The sequence below is a fragment of the Rattus norvegicus genome, chromosome 7 (genome assembly GCF_021556685.1).
Source record: "Rattus norvegicus strain SHRSP/BbbUtx chromosome 7, alternate assembly SHRSP_T2T, whole genome shotgun sequence".
In the NCBI taxonomy this organism is placed as follows: Eukaryota; Metazoa; Chordata; class Mammalia; order Rodentia; family Muridae; genus Rattus; species Rattus norvegicus.
Genome location: NC_141540.1, coordinates 61,180,001 through 61,198,356, shown reverse-complemented (window position 1 = coordinate 61,198,356; position 18,356 = coordinate 61,180,001). Strand labels below are relative to the sequence as shown.

Sequence of the window (18,356 nt, the reverse complement as noted above, 5' to 3'; positions counted from 1 at the left end):
TTTATTGACTTTTTTCTTAGTAATTAAAAAAAAAATCTTATCTTGGTATTTTTTTTCCTTTCCATTCTTTTAGAGATGGTTTCTTCTGCGTGGTGGTGGCACACGTCTTTAATCCCAGCAGGAGCCAGGTAGAAGTAGGTGGGTCTCGAGTTTGAGGCTAGCCTGGTCTAGAGAGTAAGGATAGCCAGGGCTACCCAGGGGAACCTTGTCTTGGAAACAACAAAACAAACAAACAAAAGTGGAAGCATTCCTATAAGCAATTCCTTCCACTGAAAAATTAAATTAAAAAAAAGAATAGTTGAATATTCCTTCAATGCATTGATTTAACTGCACCTAATTTCCAAATGTCATGCTTTTCTTTCTATGCAGTTTAACGTGTTTTAAGCCAATATAGCTTTCTTGGCAAGTTCTAGGACAATAGGAGATCCTGTTTTGAAAGTCTTGTTTCAAAGTCATTATTTTCTTAATACATTATACTTCCATTAGAAGTTAAAACTCTGGTTATTTATAAATGTCTTCTGATAGACACTATTAAAACAGAGTTTCCTTCCCTAACCAGGAACTCTTTAGCCCAGGGACCTTTAGTTTAGATCTCTAAGGCCCTCAGCAGTGAGCCCCCTTTGACACTGCCGGGATACTGCCACCCCACCCCACGATGGTAGCATCCACACAGAGGTCAGAGCTGATGACTTACCATGCTTGCTGGGTCCAGTTCCTCCATTTCCCACTTGGAGGCCATTACTAATCTTGGAATATTTGCCTCATGGCAAGATCTGGCAGATATGTTTTTAATATTGAGAAATAAACAGAAATGGTCAGCCAAAGGCACAGGCCGCAGATCAGATCCATTTCATGTGGCCTGGAGTGCAGAGGCACGGCTCCTTTGTTGGTTGCTAAAATTTTAAATTATGTCAAGAGGATTTCTACCCATTACCCCAAATCCTACATTTGACTTTGACAAATTGAACGCTGTTTGTAGCTATTTTTATCCACAGGCAAGAGTCTGGGGCTGGAGAGATCGCTTAATGGTTAATGCTCTTCCAGAGGTCCTGAGTTCAATTCCAGGCAACCACACGGTGGCTCACAACCATCTGTAGTGGGATCTGATGCCCTCTTCTGGTGTGTCTGAAGACAGCGGCAATGCACATATGTGTAATGAATAAATAAAAATCTTAAAAGAGAAAAGAGTCTGCTTTGCAGAAGCAGCAGTACAGTGATGGCAGTAAGTTAGCCTTCTGGTACTGTAGCACAATTCCTAAACTAAGCTACTCACAAAAGTGGAAGACTTATGCCCGCTCACAGTCTTGGAGGTAGCATCCATTGTCTGGCTTTAGGGGCTGTGGAGAGGTATACCAAGTTAGGGTTGCGTGATGACCGTTTTGAATATTGGAAAATAACTTGATAAATATTCAGAAGTTGAGCCTGATTCCTTCATGGGAGAGAATGAGAGAGAAAGAAAAACATTGGCATCTTACAGCCCCCCTTTGACTATGTATCCCTAATGAACAGAAGATCTCCCATGAGGCCCCACTTCTTAAAGGTCCCACTACCTCCCTCAGGTCTTTAACGTATGGGCCGTTGAGGGAACAGTTATCCAAGCCACAGCAGGTGCCTTTCATACAAATAGTCTTGGTATTGTACAGGCTTCAAATGGTGGGAAGGAGGAAGGACGGGGTGCAGGGACTGGATGGTGAAGGAGTGGAATTCAAACCCCAGGAACGATGAGTACCACTTTCCCACAGGCATATCTGAGGCAAAGATTCAAGCTGAAGACAGAAGAAGATGATCATTCTGCATCAGCCAGAACAGTGCAAGGTAGATCAGGGCAAGACTAGCGTGTGATGCTGGAATACCATAGCTTTACCTTGTTAGAGTCACAAAGAGTCACTCAGTCAGTCACCCAGAATTCCACTCTTCCTTCCAGGGAGGAAGCCCTGGAATCTGTGAGGTTTTTAAATAGGTTCAAGGGTAAGAAAATATGCAAGAATTGGTGGGTGTGTTTTCAAGTTAATTGTGTACTTGTAGGTGGAATACAGGTCCTTCACAAATAGGACTCTGGAAGAATGCAGCAGCAGAAGGGAGCAAATATCTGAGGAGCAGAAAAACTTTCCCAGCTTCCATGGGGCCCCTGAAATGAGCAGTTCTCAGACTCCGATAAAAAAGGGGAAATAGAAAAGGAAAGGAAAGGAAAAAGGAAAAGGGAAGGACATGACTGCTCCTAGGTAGGGTGAAGGAGAAAGTTTTTTTAATAGATATGTGGGAGATCACAGCCAGAGGCAGGCACATCTGGGAGAATCCAGAGTGGTCATGACTCTGAACCATATTGGGAGAGGGGGGGAAGGAGAGAAGGGAACCAAGTACAGCATCCAGGAGGCCAAAGGTCAGAAAAGCAGCAAAAAGATACAGATAACCAATCAAAATGTCTGAATTATCTAGGGATGAGCCTCTAGGGGAAAGGCAATCCAGCCCCTAGGCTGGCGAGTTCAGGGTAAAGGGCAGGTACGCAGGCCACACCCTGTAACAGGTAAAAACTGAGGAGTGCTGGGAGAGCCTGGAGTCCATCTCTGCTTTGAAACGCTGAATAGACACCGCAGCTGCTTGTCCTGGGTTTGAGACTTAACTACCACTGTGAGTTACCTCAGAATCTTGAGGGACTGATCCAGACATTGAAACATTTCCTGTAGAGTGTCTAAGGTTGAGGCTGACGACGAGCAGATATCTACTATAGATATGTCCCCTCTAGTCCTACCTCCTGATTCTTTCATTCTCATACAATGAGTAAATAAGTCACACAAAGAATTTTAATTATCTTTCCAATATTTTACCCCGCAACAGCAAGTAATCCAACCTGTGAATGTAACCCATGAACCTGAGGGAAGAGGAATTCGAGTAGCCATTTTCCTTTGCTGATCTTGGGGTCTCACAATCATGCACATCTTTCTTTCCTTTGCTTCTCTTCCCCCCGACAGGATATAATAGTCATCATTCTTTAACCAGCTACAGCAGTGTCATTTGACCCTAAAGATCATTACTTGGGAGAATAAGCTAGGTGGTAAGGAAAAGAAAAGTTCTGCTTTAGATTTCTCCAACATACGGTATTTCCAAGATTTTTTTAGATCTATTTTTATAGCTGGATGTGTCCCAGAAAAGAAAGTTGGCTTTTCCCTCAGAAACTTGTTTCTTCTATTGAAGGATTTGTAAGATCTTTGGATATTTCGAAAGGACTTTCCAGTGTGGAGATTTTTGAGCCACTGAGGGATCATTACCTAAGATTTAATAAAAGAAATGGGGGAGGAAGGTAATGGAGCTAGCAGCACACACCGCCAGCCCAGGCCCGACAGAGTACCAGCTTTTAGGCCCAGGAGAACCTCATCCTTAACTCAGCAAGCACTGGTCACACGCTAAAGCTTATTATCCGTCATTATGCACATCTGATACTTTATTTTTATTTTAGTTCAGAGTATTTGTTTGGCTTACTATGTGTTACTTTCCCAGCTCTGTACTAAAGCTTTTTTTTTTTTTAACTCAAAACGATTTTTTTTAACTCAGTTGTCGATTATTATGCCGTTTGTTTATGAACTAATTAATACTTTCTCGGTTGTTTACAACATTCCCAATAGTTCTCATCTTCGCTTTTGCCAAGAACACTAACCTGAGTTCCAAAAATCACAATTTCTTCAGGGAACAGCATGTTCTATTGGAATCACTTGAAATAGTGTCACAAATTGCTCTTGGAGATCCTGCGAGCCAGGTGTGCTCCACTCAGTCACTTATTGCTCTTGGCTTGGCCGCAGCTGATGCTCAGACTGTATTAAGCAGACGTGACTTATTTAGGTTTTGTTTGCCAGCAGAGCGGACCATGCCCTCGCTCTGCTCATCCGGACACATGCTGTTAAACATCAGGACGATGGCCAGTTCCAATCTCCTCCATTTGCCGTCTTTCCCTTGCCGAGGTTTAGTTCCTGGCGCCCTGTCTCTGCTCTGCGAGGCTCCACTATTTAGCACACTATCTGGAGGGCAGCCTTGGATGAGATTCTGAGCAAAGGATTTATCCTTTTCTAGAGGAGTTATTGTCAAAATCCATTTCAAATTACACGGCTTTGAAGACGAAGTTGTTGATGAGCCTACACGCGCTTTGAAGTTTAAAGGAGCTTCCTTGTCAAAAGCAAAATTTGATTGACATGTTTTTAAAATAATTTAGTTGTAATAGCTTGTGTAATCATGATATCATAGATACTGACACTTATTAAGGGCTAATCATACTGTACATGCTGAACAATTTATGTATGTTATCGTAGTTAATATTACAGCTCTGTAGAGACCTCTCTTCATTCTCAGTTCTTGGATGAGTCATAGGAACATGAACATATCCAGCATCACTCAGTGGCTGGATGGGGAAGCTGGATTATGGGGACCTTAAAGAATCTGCTTCCAGATTCTGTAATTTGTAGTCTCCATCCCTTGTAACAGAAGAAGGAGACGGAAGAGGTAACCAGACCAGCTCCTCTCGTGGAAAGGAACACTACATTCGCATCTTTTTGGAGGCAGATGAATTGGTTGTAAGTGACATGGGTATGGCCACTTTAATGTCTTTTAAAATGTATTTCTTCTTATTTATTCAAAAGATATTGTTTGGCAAACATCTACTACTTGTCAAGCTATAATTGGGTAGACCATGTGGGTAGGAATGAACAAATTTCTTTTTCGAATTGGTCTCCTCAGGTAAAAGATATGGCCTCAGAAACAAGTGTGTATAGCAAATGTCATGACAGGACACACATAGTAGAAGGTTGAGGAGAGGGGAAGACACGGCACTGGATTATGGCACTGTCAACATAACCAGATGTTCACATAATATCCCTGGCAATTCGGCTTCTCCAGAAAGATTCTTAAACTCAAATTTTAATCAGTTCATATTTTTTCCAGGATATGTATTGGGACTTAATAATGTAAAACAGGACCAGGGTACCTGAGTTTGCATCTTGACTCCAGTACATTTGAATGACTTGCTTAACATCCCTGCATTTCAATTTTCTCTGCTGAACACTAAGAATAATAGTTTTAGTAAGAGAATTGTTGTGAGAATGATATGAGCTAGAATTCTTGTGAAAGAATATTATATATATGTATATATTAGTTATATTGATTATATATAAGTAATATAACATTTTAGCTATTTATATATATATATAAGTTACCTTGTAATTATGTGTGTATATATATATATACATAAAATTATAAGTAAACACTTTGACCTATCTTTAAGGTAATCATGGCTACCTTCTTTCAGATGTAGCAGGTGACAATAATAACTGTATTTACTGATTGAACTGTTAATGTACTCTGGTTATCATGCTAGGATCTGTTATATACATTTAATTCAGCATCCCAGGAGTCCTCAAAATCAAATAATAAAATACAGACAAAAAGTAGCTAAGACATATCAGGACTTGGATATTTAAATGGAAAACTTAACTTAGTCTCTTTTTTTCAACCCAGAAATGCACCATACAGAAGGTGAGACTCCAGCCAGACCTTAATGGAACCCAACTAAATGGTGTGAAGGTCATTAGCAGGGTGGTGGTCAGGCAGAGATGAGAACTTGGGAGGTACACATGTAAAAGAACCTTGAGAGGATCGGGGGACATAGACTTGACCCAGAGGAAGAGCTGTAAAAGCTACAGAGGACCATCAATGTATCTTAGAACTTGAGCACATAGTGGCACAGTAACGTTTGTATTCTAGACAGGTCACTCCAGTGCCACCAAAGGCAATGGGTTAGAAGGAAGTAAAGTAAGTGTGGAAAACCCCATTGAAAGACCATTACACTAAAGCTGGAGATGGCTCCCTGCCCTTGCAGAAGACGAGAGTTCAGTTCCCAGCACACATCAGTCATCTCACAACTGCCCATAAGTCCAGCTCCAGGGAACCCAGGGCCAGTGTTCACCTTCCATAGCTGCTGACACACACATAGATACACACACATACCCACAATGAATAATAAACACACATATAGACACACACACGTAAATAATGAAGCATTTTAAGAGGGGACTGTTACAACGATTTTACTTGAGGAGCGATCATGAAAAGAAAGTAGGGCAGTAATGAAGGGAGAAACAGAGAGGTGAGCAGATTTGAGAAACATGTCTGTTAATTTGAATTTCATGTATCCAAATCAGTGCCATGTATAATCTTAAAAAAAAAATAATAGAATACCTATACGTCTCTGAATTTGGAGAAACATTTCCAATTTTTTGAATGAACAGTTTAGTGGGGAAATATTTTTTTCATTTTGTCCTTGCTATGATTCTTCAGTGATTAATGAAATTTACATATTTTAAAATATTCCGGTTTGATCTTGGAGCCATGAAGTCAAAGATGGATTTATTTTTAAATCAGAATCAACATCATTCAGGGAAGGAAAAGCTTCCTTTATAATCACATTCAGAACCAAAACAAATTTTAAAAGCAAGCAAATTATCCTAAGAAAATAAACATCTTAAAACATTCAAAGCAGAAGTCTGGACGCATTTCAGCAGCTGATACACACAGAGGAATGTCTGGAAATGTTAATATCTTCCTGATAAAATTCATCACTTAAAGAAGAGGAAATTCAAGTGGCTCGTGAAGGTCACAAAGTTGTCAAACTCTAGTTTCCTTTTAATAGCGGCATCAGGAGACTGTCTCCAGGTAGGGCCCTATTACCGTTGTTGCTGTTTCTCCACAGATGGCTCTCCAGTCGGGCTCTCTCCACCCCGCGCAGTATGACGGACATTTTGGACTTGATACTTTTATCTGTCAGTCAAGCTTGCATGTAACATACTGTGTGGTAGTCTTCGCAGCCTCTGCCCACCAGATGCCAGTAACACCCTCCTCCACTCAACACGCTGATAACCAAAACTGTCTCCAGACGTTGACAAATATCCCCCCCCCGGGGGGATGGCCCCAATTGAGAACAATTGTCTCAAGCCCTCTCTGTCCTTGAAATACCATACACTTTAGCCAAGAACGGGGGTGGGGGTTACAGACTCTAGCACTTCTTCGTTATTACGTTCACCGTGTTTATGCCGTTTTCTCAAAAAGTTGAGCATCGTCTGCCATTGCGATGAGGATCTTTTCTGTTTCCGCCTTCCGTTGGGTTTTTCCCCATTCCTGGCTATGCTTTTCACGAGTGGGCACTGTCCTCCCTTCTCGTCTTGCTCATAAGTGGATCCAGCCGGTAGAGAGATGGCAAAAGAATGGAGTTGATGGAACAGAAGTAGTGATGTCAAGCTGCTATGTGATTTCCATGGCTCTTAATCCAGTTGGTCAAATCCTTCCTCAGCCTGTTGTCCCTCTCCGATTCCATCCTCTACCCTGGATCCCAGCGATATCTCTGTCCTTTGCCCCTGCATTTGTCGGCAGTGTCTTTCGGTTGCTAATCTCTAGTTTACCTCTCTTTACCGTGGGACTGGATAACTTTCCCACCACCTAGGAAACTAATTGCCACAGAATGTGTTATATTCCCCTATGTTCTGTGTATTTATTTATTTATTTATTTATTTATTTATTTATTTATTTATTTATTTACATTCCAAGCACTGTCCCCCTCCAGGTCCTCCCTCCCCTTCTCCTCTGAGAAGGTGGGGCCCCCTAGATATCCCCCCACCCTGGCACATCAAAATCTCTGGATGTGCCTAATCTGTCAGAGACTTGATACAGTCAGTGTTTTAAAGCCCCAATTCCCATTGTGGAAGGAAGTAACTCATGCTAAATATGGTCATGGGGTAGAACTTTCATCTGATAGCGTCATTGTCCTCTAGGAAAAACAGACCTGACCCCATGCTCTCCACTTTCTTTTAAACCCCTCTCCCAACATGAGGACACAACAAGGAGTCATCTGCAATGCAAAAAAAGAATTCTCACCAAGAACTGAACCTACCAACATCTTGGTCTTATATTTTTCAGCTTCCAGAACTCTGAACAATTCTGCCTTGTAAGGCACTCCGTCAACTCTGCATTTTGTTATGGCAGCACACTATGCCTGGAGTATTTGTCTGTTTCTTGTACTATGCTTGTATTATTTGAAGGGGCTAGAGGGCTTCTGTTTTCCTACCAAGCCTAACTAACAAAGGTCTTTATATCCCCAAGACAATATACTGTCATGTGCCCCAAATTATTTAAAAGAAACTTTAATACTTTTCTTAACTGTTTTCTTCAGAAACATTGTAAGTTGTTTTTTGTTGTTGAGGGGGTTTTTTGTTTGTTTGTTTTTTGTTCCATCATGCTCAGAAGAAGGGAATGAGTCGACAGTATTTATCTTGTATGAGCATAAATGATCATAATTACTTTAGAAACTATGACATAAAAAATAAAGGTCCTGAGTCATTTGGAACCAGTCCTAATTCCCTTACTTACTTCCTGTGTGGCCCTAAATTAGTCTTTCTAGGCTACGCTTTCAGTAACTGAAAATCAGTCTAGTGATAGTAACAGCATAAGAGGGTTGTTCTGTGTAAAGTGTTTAGAATATGCTTAGAGATTGAGAAAACACTCAGTAAATCTAGTGTAAGACTCGAAGTGAGTCTGAACTACCAGGAGATCTCCCCAAGTGAGACAGGAGAATAGAGTTTGATGCAAATGCAAGAGGTTTATTTTCTGGCGTGTTGGGGCCAACCCTCAATCAGCCCCTCGTGGCAAGTGACTAGAAGATGACTCCAAATGGCTATCACAAGCAGTTTTTATACTTTTTAGAGATGCAGGTTACATCAGCAAGGTTTCAGTTTAAACTTATTGGTTGAGCATATTGACCTTTGAATCTATTGGCTAGCAAGGATAGGCAGATTATGACATGCATTTGAACTCTGAGACCAGAGGGTCAGGTGACTATCAGTCAGTATAGTCTGCGGATTTTCAAGAATGTTCCTGCTCCTCCCAAGAACTGTGGGTGGTAAATGGAACTTGGCCTAGTTTTGACCTGAGGCAGGTGGGTGTAAGACTGGCAAAAGCCCCTAGGGTCCTTCACTAGAACTCTTAGCTATAACTTACTATGTGCCAGTTCTGGTGTGAACTGCTATGTAATAAGGATCTAGACACAAATAAGGAGCAATGTCCTCAAAGAGTTTCCATATAGAATGGGCATGAACAGAACAGTAGTTATGAAAAGATGGCAAATTAATAGTCTGCTATCAGGAAGCCAACTTGATGAACTTTGGGCTCTGGGAGATTTGGTCAAGGGCTCAGTCTCTCTTGTGGCAATCACTAAGCATTTGCCCAACTTCTCTAAGCCTTCATGGTCTCACCCGAGAAATGGGCATAATTGTGGTGTCAATTTCATAGGGATGTGCGGGAAGAAGTGAGACAATAAATGCAGAGTCTATTACAGAGCTCTTGGCAGATGACACATTTCCACAGAAGAGCTATTAATTTTATCATTAATGGGAGAGCATAGATTAGGGGTGTCAAACTTACCAAGAAATTTACTACTTGTTGCCTGACACTTTGAGCAACTGAACAATGACTGTCTTCCATGGTTCTCCCATGCTCAGAGGAGGGAAACAAGTGTATCCTACTTTTCTAGTTGAGAAGAGTCACAGCTACTTTAGAAAATGTCTTGACAAAACCTATTAACCCTTAATACATGCATGCAAATCAGTTCCCCACCTGTATGTATACGGGCACACACGCACACAAGAACATTTATATCAGCTTTGTTGTACTAGGACAACCCATTAGCAAAAGAATGGGTCAATGCACCGAGTGCCATTCATCCATACACAATGGAATTTTGTATTGAAATGAGAGTAAGCTACACACGCATGCCAGAATATGGATACCACAGACAAAAGAGTTGAGAAAGCAAGCCAGAATGTGCAGCTTCTTATTCTACTTAGAAGAAGTTTAAGAAAAGGAAAATTGATCTATGGGTCACAGGAATCAGAGCAACTGTTACTATTTTAAAAAAATACCAAGTGGACCAGTGTACTGATAACTTGTTTCTTTAACCATGCAAGGCAGAAACACTGACATGCTTTGCAATGTCCAAGGTGCAAATACTCCCAGCATCATGGATGGATTACAGGCTCCAATAGACCTCAGTGAATAGATTTGCAAAGAGATACAAATGTGAATTCCCTGCTCTGCTAACAGAATTGGGAGGTGGCACTCGAGAGTAATGTGATGTGCTAAGACTTTCTATCTATCTTGAACACAGGCACATGTTATGATTTTTACTGCATGTTATATTTCAGTAGAATGTAAAAGTAAAAATGAACTTCCATAAACTAGAAAGAAAGCATAGTTTTAACTGTCGTGTCCCATAGGAAGATGCAGAGAGGGACCAGGGCAGTCTAAGGTTAGGATACAGGCACTCTTTTTTTTTTATGTTTAGAGTGCATCTGAAGCAAAACACAGACACCATAAAGGTAGAAATAGTTTTTGGCTTTTTTTCACTGTGGTGATTTGCACAGCTGGACCATCCTTAAGTAGGGCAACTTTGGACAATCTCATCAACAGCGGTTGATATACCTGATAAAACAGCTGTGTTTTTGAAAAGTATCCCAGATTCACTATCCTAGAGTCTGTGATCTTGTCACTTAGAAATGTGGTTCCTCCCCTGGGAAGCTCCAGTTGAACATCACTAGAAGCACAGAGCTGTTTAGTTAGACACACCAGAAGGCATCAGCACGAACACTTTTTATTGTGAGAAAAAAAAATACACGACCACTTTTATTATGTCCTTCACAGTTAAATGAGCTGAGTACATGTGAAGATACCTGTAGTCTGCCTAAGTGAGAGCTCATCAAGAAGACATCTGCTCCTGGTATGTACAGTACTCGAGTATTTAAAGTTACGAAGCCAAAGCAAAAACTTAAATGGTGTCTATAACGACTGAGGAAGTCCGCAGATTCATTTGCTTCCAATTTGGCAGTAGAGCACCATAGAAAACACCAAACCAAGAATCTAGAAACAAAGCACAGGATTAATGTGGACGCTAAAGAATAACGTGGAAAATGAAAGCTGTCGACTGAATGGGAAATTAATACCAAAGTCTGAGTACAGCTGTCTCTCCCCATTCTCTCTGTCTGTCTGTCCGTCCATCCGTCCGTCCGTCCATCTGTCCGTCCGTCCGTCCATCTGTCCGTCCATCCGTCCATCTGTCCATCCATCCATCCATCCATCTACCTACCTGTCTCTGTCTGTATGTGTCTCTGTCTCTGAATCTGTGTGTATGTTGTGTGTGTGTGTGTAAGTAAGTGCACCAGGTTTTTCCAGCTTGTCAGCCAATCTTCAATGACCGGACTTAATAGTGCAGTATCAGCTACTCCAGGATGGTCTCCTCTTGTGGTATGCACATATCTTTCTGTAAGCACTTCCCTCTAAGCTCTGAGTACCCACAGCCTGCAGGCACTAAATATACTTATTGATTCCGTTGAAAGACCATGGTCATCTGGTTTGGATCATCTGCACAGAAATCAAGGAGTCTAAAATTTCTTTTACTAAAGTTTTAGGCAATGCTTAGAAGTGAGAAAAAAAATGAGTAAATGTTTGAAGAAGGAAAAAAAAACTGTAAACTATGGGTAACAGCTTGAGTCCGGAATTTTCTTCTGAAGAAACAAAACACAGGCGAAAATCTAGAGCGTGAATCCCATCTCATTAGTTCTTCCAAGAGTCAGGACCCTCAAAACCGGCTCTAGTTGGCTCTGTACTTGGTGACTTAAATGCTTCGGTTTTGATGAGGAAATGATAGACATAACCTGTGTGTGGTTAGATGGAAATCATAGCCCTTCCCTGTTTCCTTTGAAAGGAGGCTGGGGGAGAGAAAGGTGACATTTGCTGAGTCACCTTAAACTCTCCCCCTGAGTTTCTCACTAACATCATCCTAGAAGCATAATTCAAATGAGGACTGCAATCAACTTTTTTCTGTCTTAATAGAAAAAAAGAGCAACAGATAGCCGTTCTCTGGAGCCTCCATTCAGGATGATCTGAGAGGCAGGGCTCGAAAGTCATTTAATCATTTTGCCTTTATCCCAAGCCTTTCTGCTGGGAAACAAGAAATAAAGAAAATGCCTAAAAGACGGAGTGCCAGCATCAACAGTGTATTGCCTCGAGATGAATGCCTAACGCCTTGAGTCAGCGAAGGCCTCAGGTTGAAGAACTGAATGAAACACTCTTGCATGGTTCTTTATATCTGTGTCTTATCACTGACAGCACACTTCTTTCCTGTCTATATCAGGTAAGAACATTTATGTTCAGAAAAACAGAAGAGAAATTAACCATTTTATGATGTGTATACTAAAACTTACGACGAACTTGCTGCTAAGTCCTTTTTTATGCTTAGACTATGTTTAGACTCCCACATGCTGAAGCTGTTTTTCCAAAAGTGGTAAAAAGACCGTTTTCTGAATGGCTTTGTTCCTCTGAGGAAGCCCTTCGACCTTTTAAGTGATGTATAGTTCACTTTTTATTTAGTGAATGTAAAACCGAAAAATGCTTACCACTTTTCAATAAGAATAATAATCTGTTTAAGTCTAGTTAAGGATTTCAAAAATCCACAGATGATTTTTTTTTCCAGAACCGAGTAGAAGCATCCTATCTTAGTTCCTAGTATGCACTGTGAGAGGAAGCCCTTAAATACGGTCTTAACAAAGCTTCCTAAGGTCGAAATAGAAGACATGATTTTTCTTTTTCTTAGAAGATATTTGCATATATTTTCTGCATTAGTTCTGTGGGAAATTGATTCTATTTTCTGAAAAATGTTTATGAGAAGATATTTTCTCTCTATGCGTCTTGGCATTTCCTTGACCTTGGAGGCAGAGAACGTAAGTGCTAAGAGGCTCGCCTAATGATTCGAAGACTGAAGTCGAATTGGGGCCAGGTTTCTACTGACTGGATAACAGAGGACCATTTGCAAAGGTCTCTTGATTCGGGCACTAAATAATTTTCTTTTACATCAAACTCTAAAGGGAAGACAGACTTTAGACTGGGAAACCAAACAAGGAAATTACCCAACAATTCTTTCAGTCAGCTGTTCTCCGTATCTACTGATAGTCCAGACATCACAATTTAACCCCCTCACTCACAGCTAAACATTACAACAGCAGCACACACAGCCCCATGTGGTAAATTACTGCGTGTAACATTTTTATTTAGCTGTTTGACTGGAAAGACATAGGAGAATTAAAAACGCCCGTAAGTGTGTAGCAAACACAAAGAGTATATCAAATCCATAGAATATTGATATGTGCTGCTCCCTTTGCAACCGAGTTTCCCACTCGCCCTGTTAAGATCCCTGGCAATGGCTTTGGCTATGATATGCAAGCCACCAATCTTCCCAGCCAATCGTGTCCCTGTTACTTTTGGCTCAGCTTCAACAAACCTCTTAAGCTGTATTCTGTCATCTCATCTCTCTAAGTGTGACGCTAGCATGAAATTTAATACTTAACTTCATTTAAGGCCTGCTCTCCCGATCTTAGTTCTTAGTGATTAAGCCCAGGTCTCTGAGTTTATTAACCTCATGCCCACCAAACTGTATTCTTGGGCAGGATTTAAGTTCAACTCTGTCAAAGCACAAGTGTGTGTGTGTGTGTGTGTGTGTGTGTGTGTGTGTGTGTGTCTGTATGTGTGTATGTATGTATGTGTGTGTGTGTATTTGTGTGTGTCTGTGTGACTGTGTGTGTATCTGTGTGTGTGTCTGTGCCTGTGTGTGTGTCTGTGTGTGTATCTGTGTCTGTGTCTGTGTGACTGTGTGTGTATCTGTGTGTGTGTGTCTGTGTGACTGTGTGTGTGTGTCTGTGCCTGTGTGTGTGTCTGTGTGTGTGTATGTATGTATGTATGTGTGTGTGCCATATGTTTATATGACTATGAGTATATTTCTCACCTTTGTAGCCATTGCATCTTATTTCTAAACTATCATGAGGCCAGGATACAAGGTAAATGAGCAAAGGACATGGAATAAATGTTAGAATCTAGAGAAAGAGACCTAATAATGCAGAATAACTTCTTTGACTTTCTATCAGATTCAAAGAAATTCATGCTGTACCAACACAGGATTTTTAATTTGGACCATGAGAATGTAACCTACCTACTTACCTACCTATCTTTCTTTCTTTCTTTCTCTCTTTCTTTCTCTCTCTCTTTCTTTCTTTCTTTCTTTCTTTCTTTCTTTCTTTCTTTCCTTCTTTCTTTCTTTCTTTCTTTCTTTCTTTCTTTTTTTTTATGGTAGCAGTATTTTTTTCTGACACTTGGCTGAGTAATGCCACTAAGAACCACTTAGAACATTATCTCAATTTACTCTCAAGAGAAATTCCTACCAAGTGGTGATGAGACGGGAGTTCGCAATCTGCTAAAGCGCCCAAAGCTACCAGTGCGCATTCCACGAGAAGGACATTAGCAGGGAGATTCCACACGGTGTTCGAATTCTCGCTACTGTATTGACAGAAACTCACAGGCAACTTGGATTCATTTGATATCTCCATGCCTCAAGATCTGAGATAATTCCATAAACGCTTCTTTGAAAATGTTTTATTTCATCTTCTTGGCAAATATCTGGAGGCCATATAAAAGCTCTCCTTCGGGTCGTAAAAAGAAATGCCAAGAAGCCCATCAAGGTAAAAATCTGATGGAGAATGTATTTGTCAGCATCAATAATTGAATTGTTGGAGTGATACAGCAGCCTCGCCCAGAGCTTTCCTGGCGATATCTCCAAGTCTACTTATAGTAGCTGAGCTGGGAAAAGGCAAGGCAAAGACTTGCGGTGTTGAGAAATTCTCAGATTTCTCTAGAATGAATTAGAGGAGAAGTATTTCTTCATGCCTTTGAGTTTGGCTTGTTTCCTGTCTCAAGATCGTGGCTGGAAAGGAGCAGTCGCAGGGGCTGCGCCTTTGCTTTGGGTTCCCACTTTCTGCTGAGCTCACTCGAGGAATGTTTAACACTTGTACTAGTTCTTGATGCAAAAGGGACACCTACAACTATGAATTATATAGATTTTTTCTCAAAACAAGACTTTTAGAAATAGCAGCCTCCACCCTCCTCCATGTACAGGAATCTAATCCTACCTATTCCAGACTCAAGAATGAGTCTAAGAGGTACTGTGCCCTGGGCAGTGTATACCTGGTGCTTTTTAAATACCCTCAGTTCGGTTCATCATGAGGATATGCTACTGCCAAGGACAGTCTCGGCTAGGTTCATGTTCTTGGAGAAGGGTCTTTGGGAGCAGCAAAAACAAATGACTTGAACTCAAATCATGGGTTCAAGGTAGTAGCCTAGGTTCCAGACTGTTCTCTCTCTGTGTCTCCTTGTCTCTGTCTCTCTCTCTCTGTGTGTGTGTGTGTGTGTGTGTGTGTGTGTGTGTGTGTGTGTGTGTGTTCTGCTCTGTTTTAGACAGCTTTTTCTTGCTATTCTAAAAACTCTGGTTGAGACAGATAGCTTTTTGCTTCAGACAGCTCTCTTTGCTAGTATAACTTCTAAAAGCTCTCTAGATAGCTCATAGGCTTTCTGATCATAGTCAGAAAAGCCGCTATAAAAAAAAGTTCTTGGATCTTTCCACCAAGTCAGAAATCTTGTTAGAAAAATTAAAAAAAAAATTCTTGGTTTTTCTGATTAAAACCAGAAAGCCAGAAACAGTTCTAGAAGAGCCATGTTCACTCTTCAGACAGCTGCTAGGAAACATTTTAAAAGGGCTGTATCAGCTGTCTAAGTAATGCTTGGGATTTCTGACTAAGAAATCCTGTTAGAAAAATTCTAAAGGAGACGTGTTCACTCTCCATGGATTTTTCCAACCAAAATCAGAAATCCTGTTTGAAAGAAATTCTTTAGGTGCTGTTTTCACTCTGGCTAGAGAAAAATTCTAAAACCTGCTGTCACTTTCTGTTAGCTCATCTCATGCACACCAAAACCCCAGTTTTTTAATTTAGATACCAATTCAGTTATTTATTCCAGGTTCCCCTTTGAATCCTATGAATCAGCATCCTGTGGCCCCAGCCCCTTAATTCTTAGGAGACAGCAAACATACATTTTGTTTTAACACTGCAAAGGAATGCAGAGATCTGCCTGTCTCTCTGTTAAGCAGAGACAGTAAACTAGCTGGGTGGGACCCTGACCTGAAATTACCATTTCTACAAGTTGGCTCACAGAGCAGCTGCTTTTGTCTCTTTAGATTCGTGAAGCCCCTCATAAATACATATTACACCCTTATATTTTGCCTAGTTGAGAAATTACATATTTTTGAACGCATGTTTTTTAGAGTTCTTTTCCACAGCCCTAAGGGCTGCCCTGAAGGTCTCAACTTTTACCATACTGCCGAGACATTAGCCACACCTTTGCCTCTCGGACTCATATTACCTCAGATTATCATGGGGTCATTAACACGGAGGACATTCCTCAAAGGAGGAATGTAAAGATATGTGCAGTATTATACAAACAAGCCTTATTGCCCACAGCAGTTATTGACACTCCTGGAGGCCACCTCTGCTGGTCTTGTCCCAGGGGCAGAAACCGTGTCATTCTGTCCCCACCCAGGCCATGCTGGACCCACATGTTACAATGTTACAATTATTACAAATGCATGCTGAGATGATCGCTGCTATACTGTACCTCGATAACTGCCAGTCCAAAGGCAATTCCAATGACAATAATAATGTTTTTTTCAACCAGCTCTTTTATCAGAGAAAGACAGGTCTGTTAAAAAGAAGAAGAAGAAAAGAAAACATTGCTTTTAGTGAAATCTTGATCTCAGATTAAGTTTTTGATTCTTCTGGCTGACGTTTCATATTGTTACCAAGGTCAACAAAGAGGAATTGAACTATTTCTCCTACTCCAGACTTCACTCTTACTCTGTGCGCTAAAGAACATCTGAGCCAACTTTCCTTTTTTTCTTTAGCTACGTAGCTCCTGACTGTGGGGACTGACACAACAAAACGACACTGTGCAAGCGCTCAGTGTCAAGCGCTCCAGCACAGACGACATGCTCAGGAGTAGTTGGCCAACAAATAATGAACCAGACAGGGTTTTTTTTTTGTGTGTGTGTGTGTGTGCTTTTATAGATTACAGTTTGGTAGGCAGAAGGATTGGGGTTAAACTCTTTTCTTGGGGGTTTTGCTGTTGTCCTGTATTTTTGTTTGTTCGTTTGTTTGTTGAAAAATAACTTAAAATTGGGATGGTAGGGTAAAGGAAAGGATCTGGAAGGCTTGCGGGAGGGAAAAATATGATCAAAATATATTTAAATAAAATATGTCTTAAATATTAAAAATATAATGAAAATGATTTTGTGAAATTTTTTTAAAATTAATTAAGTCGATTTGTAACAATCTATCTCCAAGCTGTAATTTTCAGAAACAAAGAAAATCATGGATTATGTGGGTTTGTGATCTGCAGCAGGGAAGGCTACTGTTGAGACCCCAGCTATGCAGAGTGCAGCTACTCCTCTGAAAAACAACAGATGTCAAGTCCTCTAATAGTAAGTATGACTTCTATTTTTAATCTTTGGAGGGTCCACTATGTGTGCTGTTATGATATTACTTTAAGAAAGTGACTTTCTGGGCTGGAGAGATGGCTCAGCCGTTGAAGGCTAGGCTCACAACCAAATATATAAGAAAGTGACTTTTTCCTCTGTGACTTGGTATTTTTCTTTCCATTTGTTAATGACACTGACAGCTGGTAAAGAAAAACGCCAGATGGGGAAATAACCTTCGGGTCTCATAGAAGCTAAGGTACTGTGAGTTGGAGTAACTTTCGGGAATCTCTCATGACTAGATTATACTCATTTGCTGAAGCTGTTCTGATGCTACAAAGGTATAACTGATACAGAGTTGTCTCTGAAGAAGAAGCCATTAGTGCCAACCTAACATTAGTGCCAACCTAACATTAGTGCCAACTGTGTTTCTGCTAAGCGTCTCTCGGCAGAAGGGACAGCTATTTGCTTGTTTATTATTTATTCATTTATTTTTACGTGAATTTGGTGTTTTGCCTGCCTGCATGTGTGCATGAGGGTGTTGGGCCCCCTGGGACTGGAGTTACAGACAGTTGCAAGCTGCCATGTGGGCGCTGGGAGTTGAAATCGGGTCCTCTGGAAGAGCAGTCTTCACTGTGGAGCCAGCCCTAATGTGAAAAGCCTTCTGACGAGAGATCCTTGAGTCAATTTTTTTTAAATCTTCTATTAGAAAGCACATGAAAAAGAGACGGTGGTACCTACAACTCACGCGCTTTGGAAGCACATAACATATAGAAGATGGAAACTCAACAATTTAAGTCGATTTCAAATACTCAAAGCAATTTCTCAATTGCAGTGAGAAGTAGATAAACCAGCAAGCCCAGGTAACATTTGGAAACTGAAGCCCCAGACATTACATCCTTTATCTCTACTTACAAGGATTCTTGGG

At 40.8% G+C, this 18,356-nt stretch overlaps 1 protein-coding gene and 1 pseudogene across 2 annotated transcripts in view; both read right to left on the bottom strand.

Moving 5' to 3' along the window:
- Nucleotides 1–10,659: 10,659 nt before the first annotated feature.
- Tspan8 (tetraspanin 8) overlaps nt 10,660–18,356 on the bottom strand; it is a 34,272-nt gene continuing 26,575 nt past the window's right edge. For both annotated transcript variants that reach the window (XM_087555621.1, NM_133526.2), the window contains 2 exons: nt 16,573–16,656; nt 10,660–10,941 (listed from right to left, as the gene is read on the bottom strand). In XM_087555621.1, the coding sequence (XP_087411747.1) occupies nt 10,888–10,941; nt 16,573–16,656 (138 nt within the window). In that variant the 3' untranslated portion in view covers nt 10,660–10,887. The remainder of the gene's footprint in view (nt 10,942–16,572; nt 16,657–18,356) is intronic.
- Nucleotides 15,684–15,741, bottom strand: LOC120093938 (U7 small nuclear RNA; annotated as a pseudogene).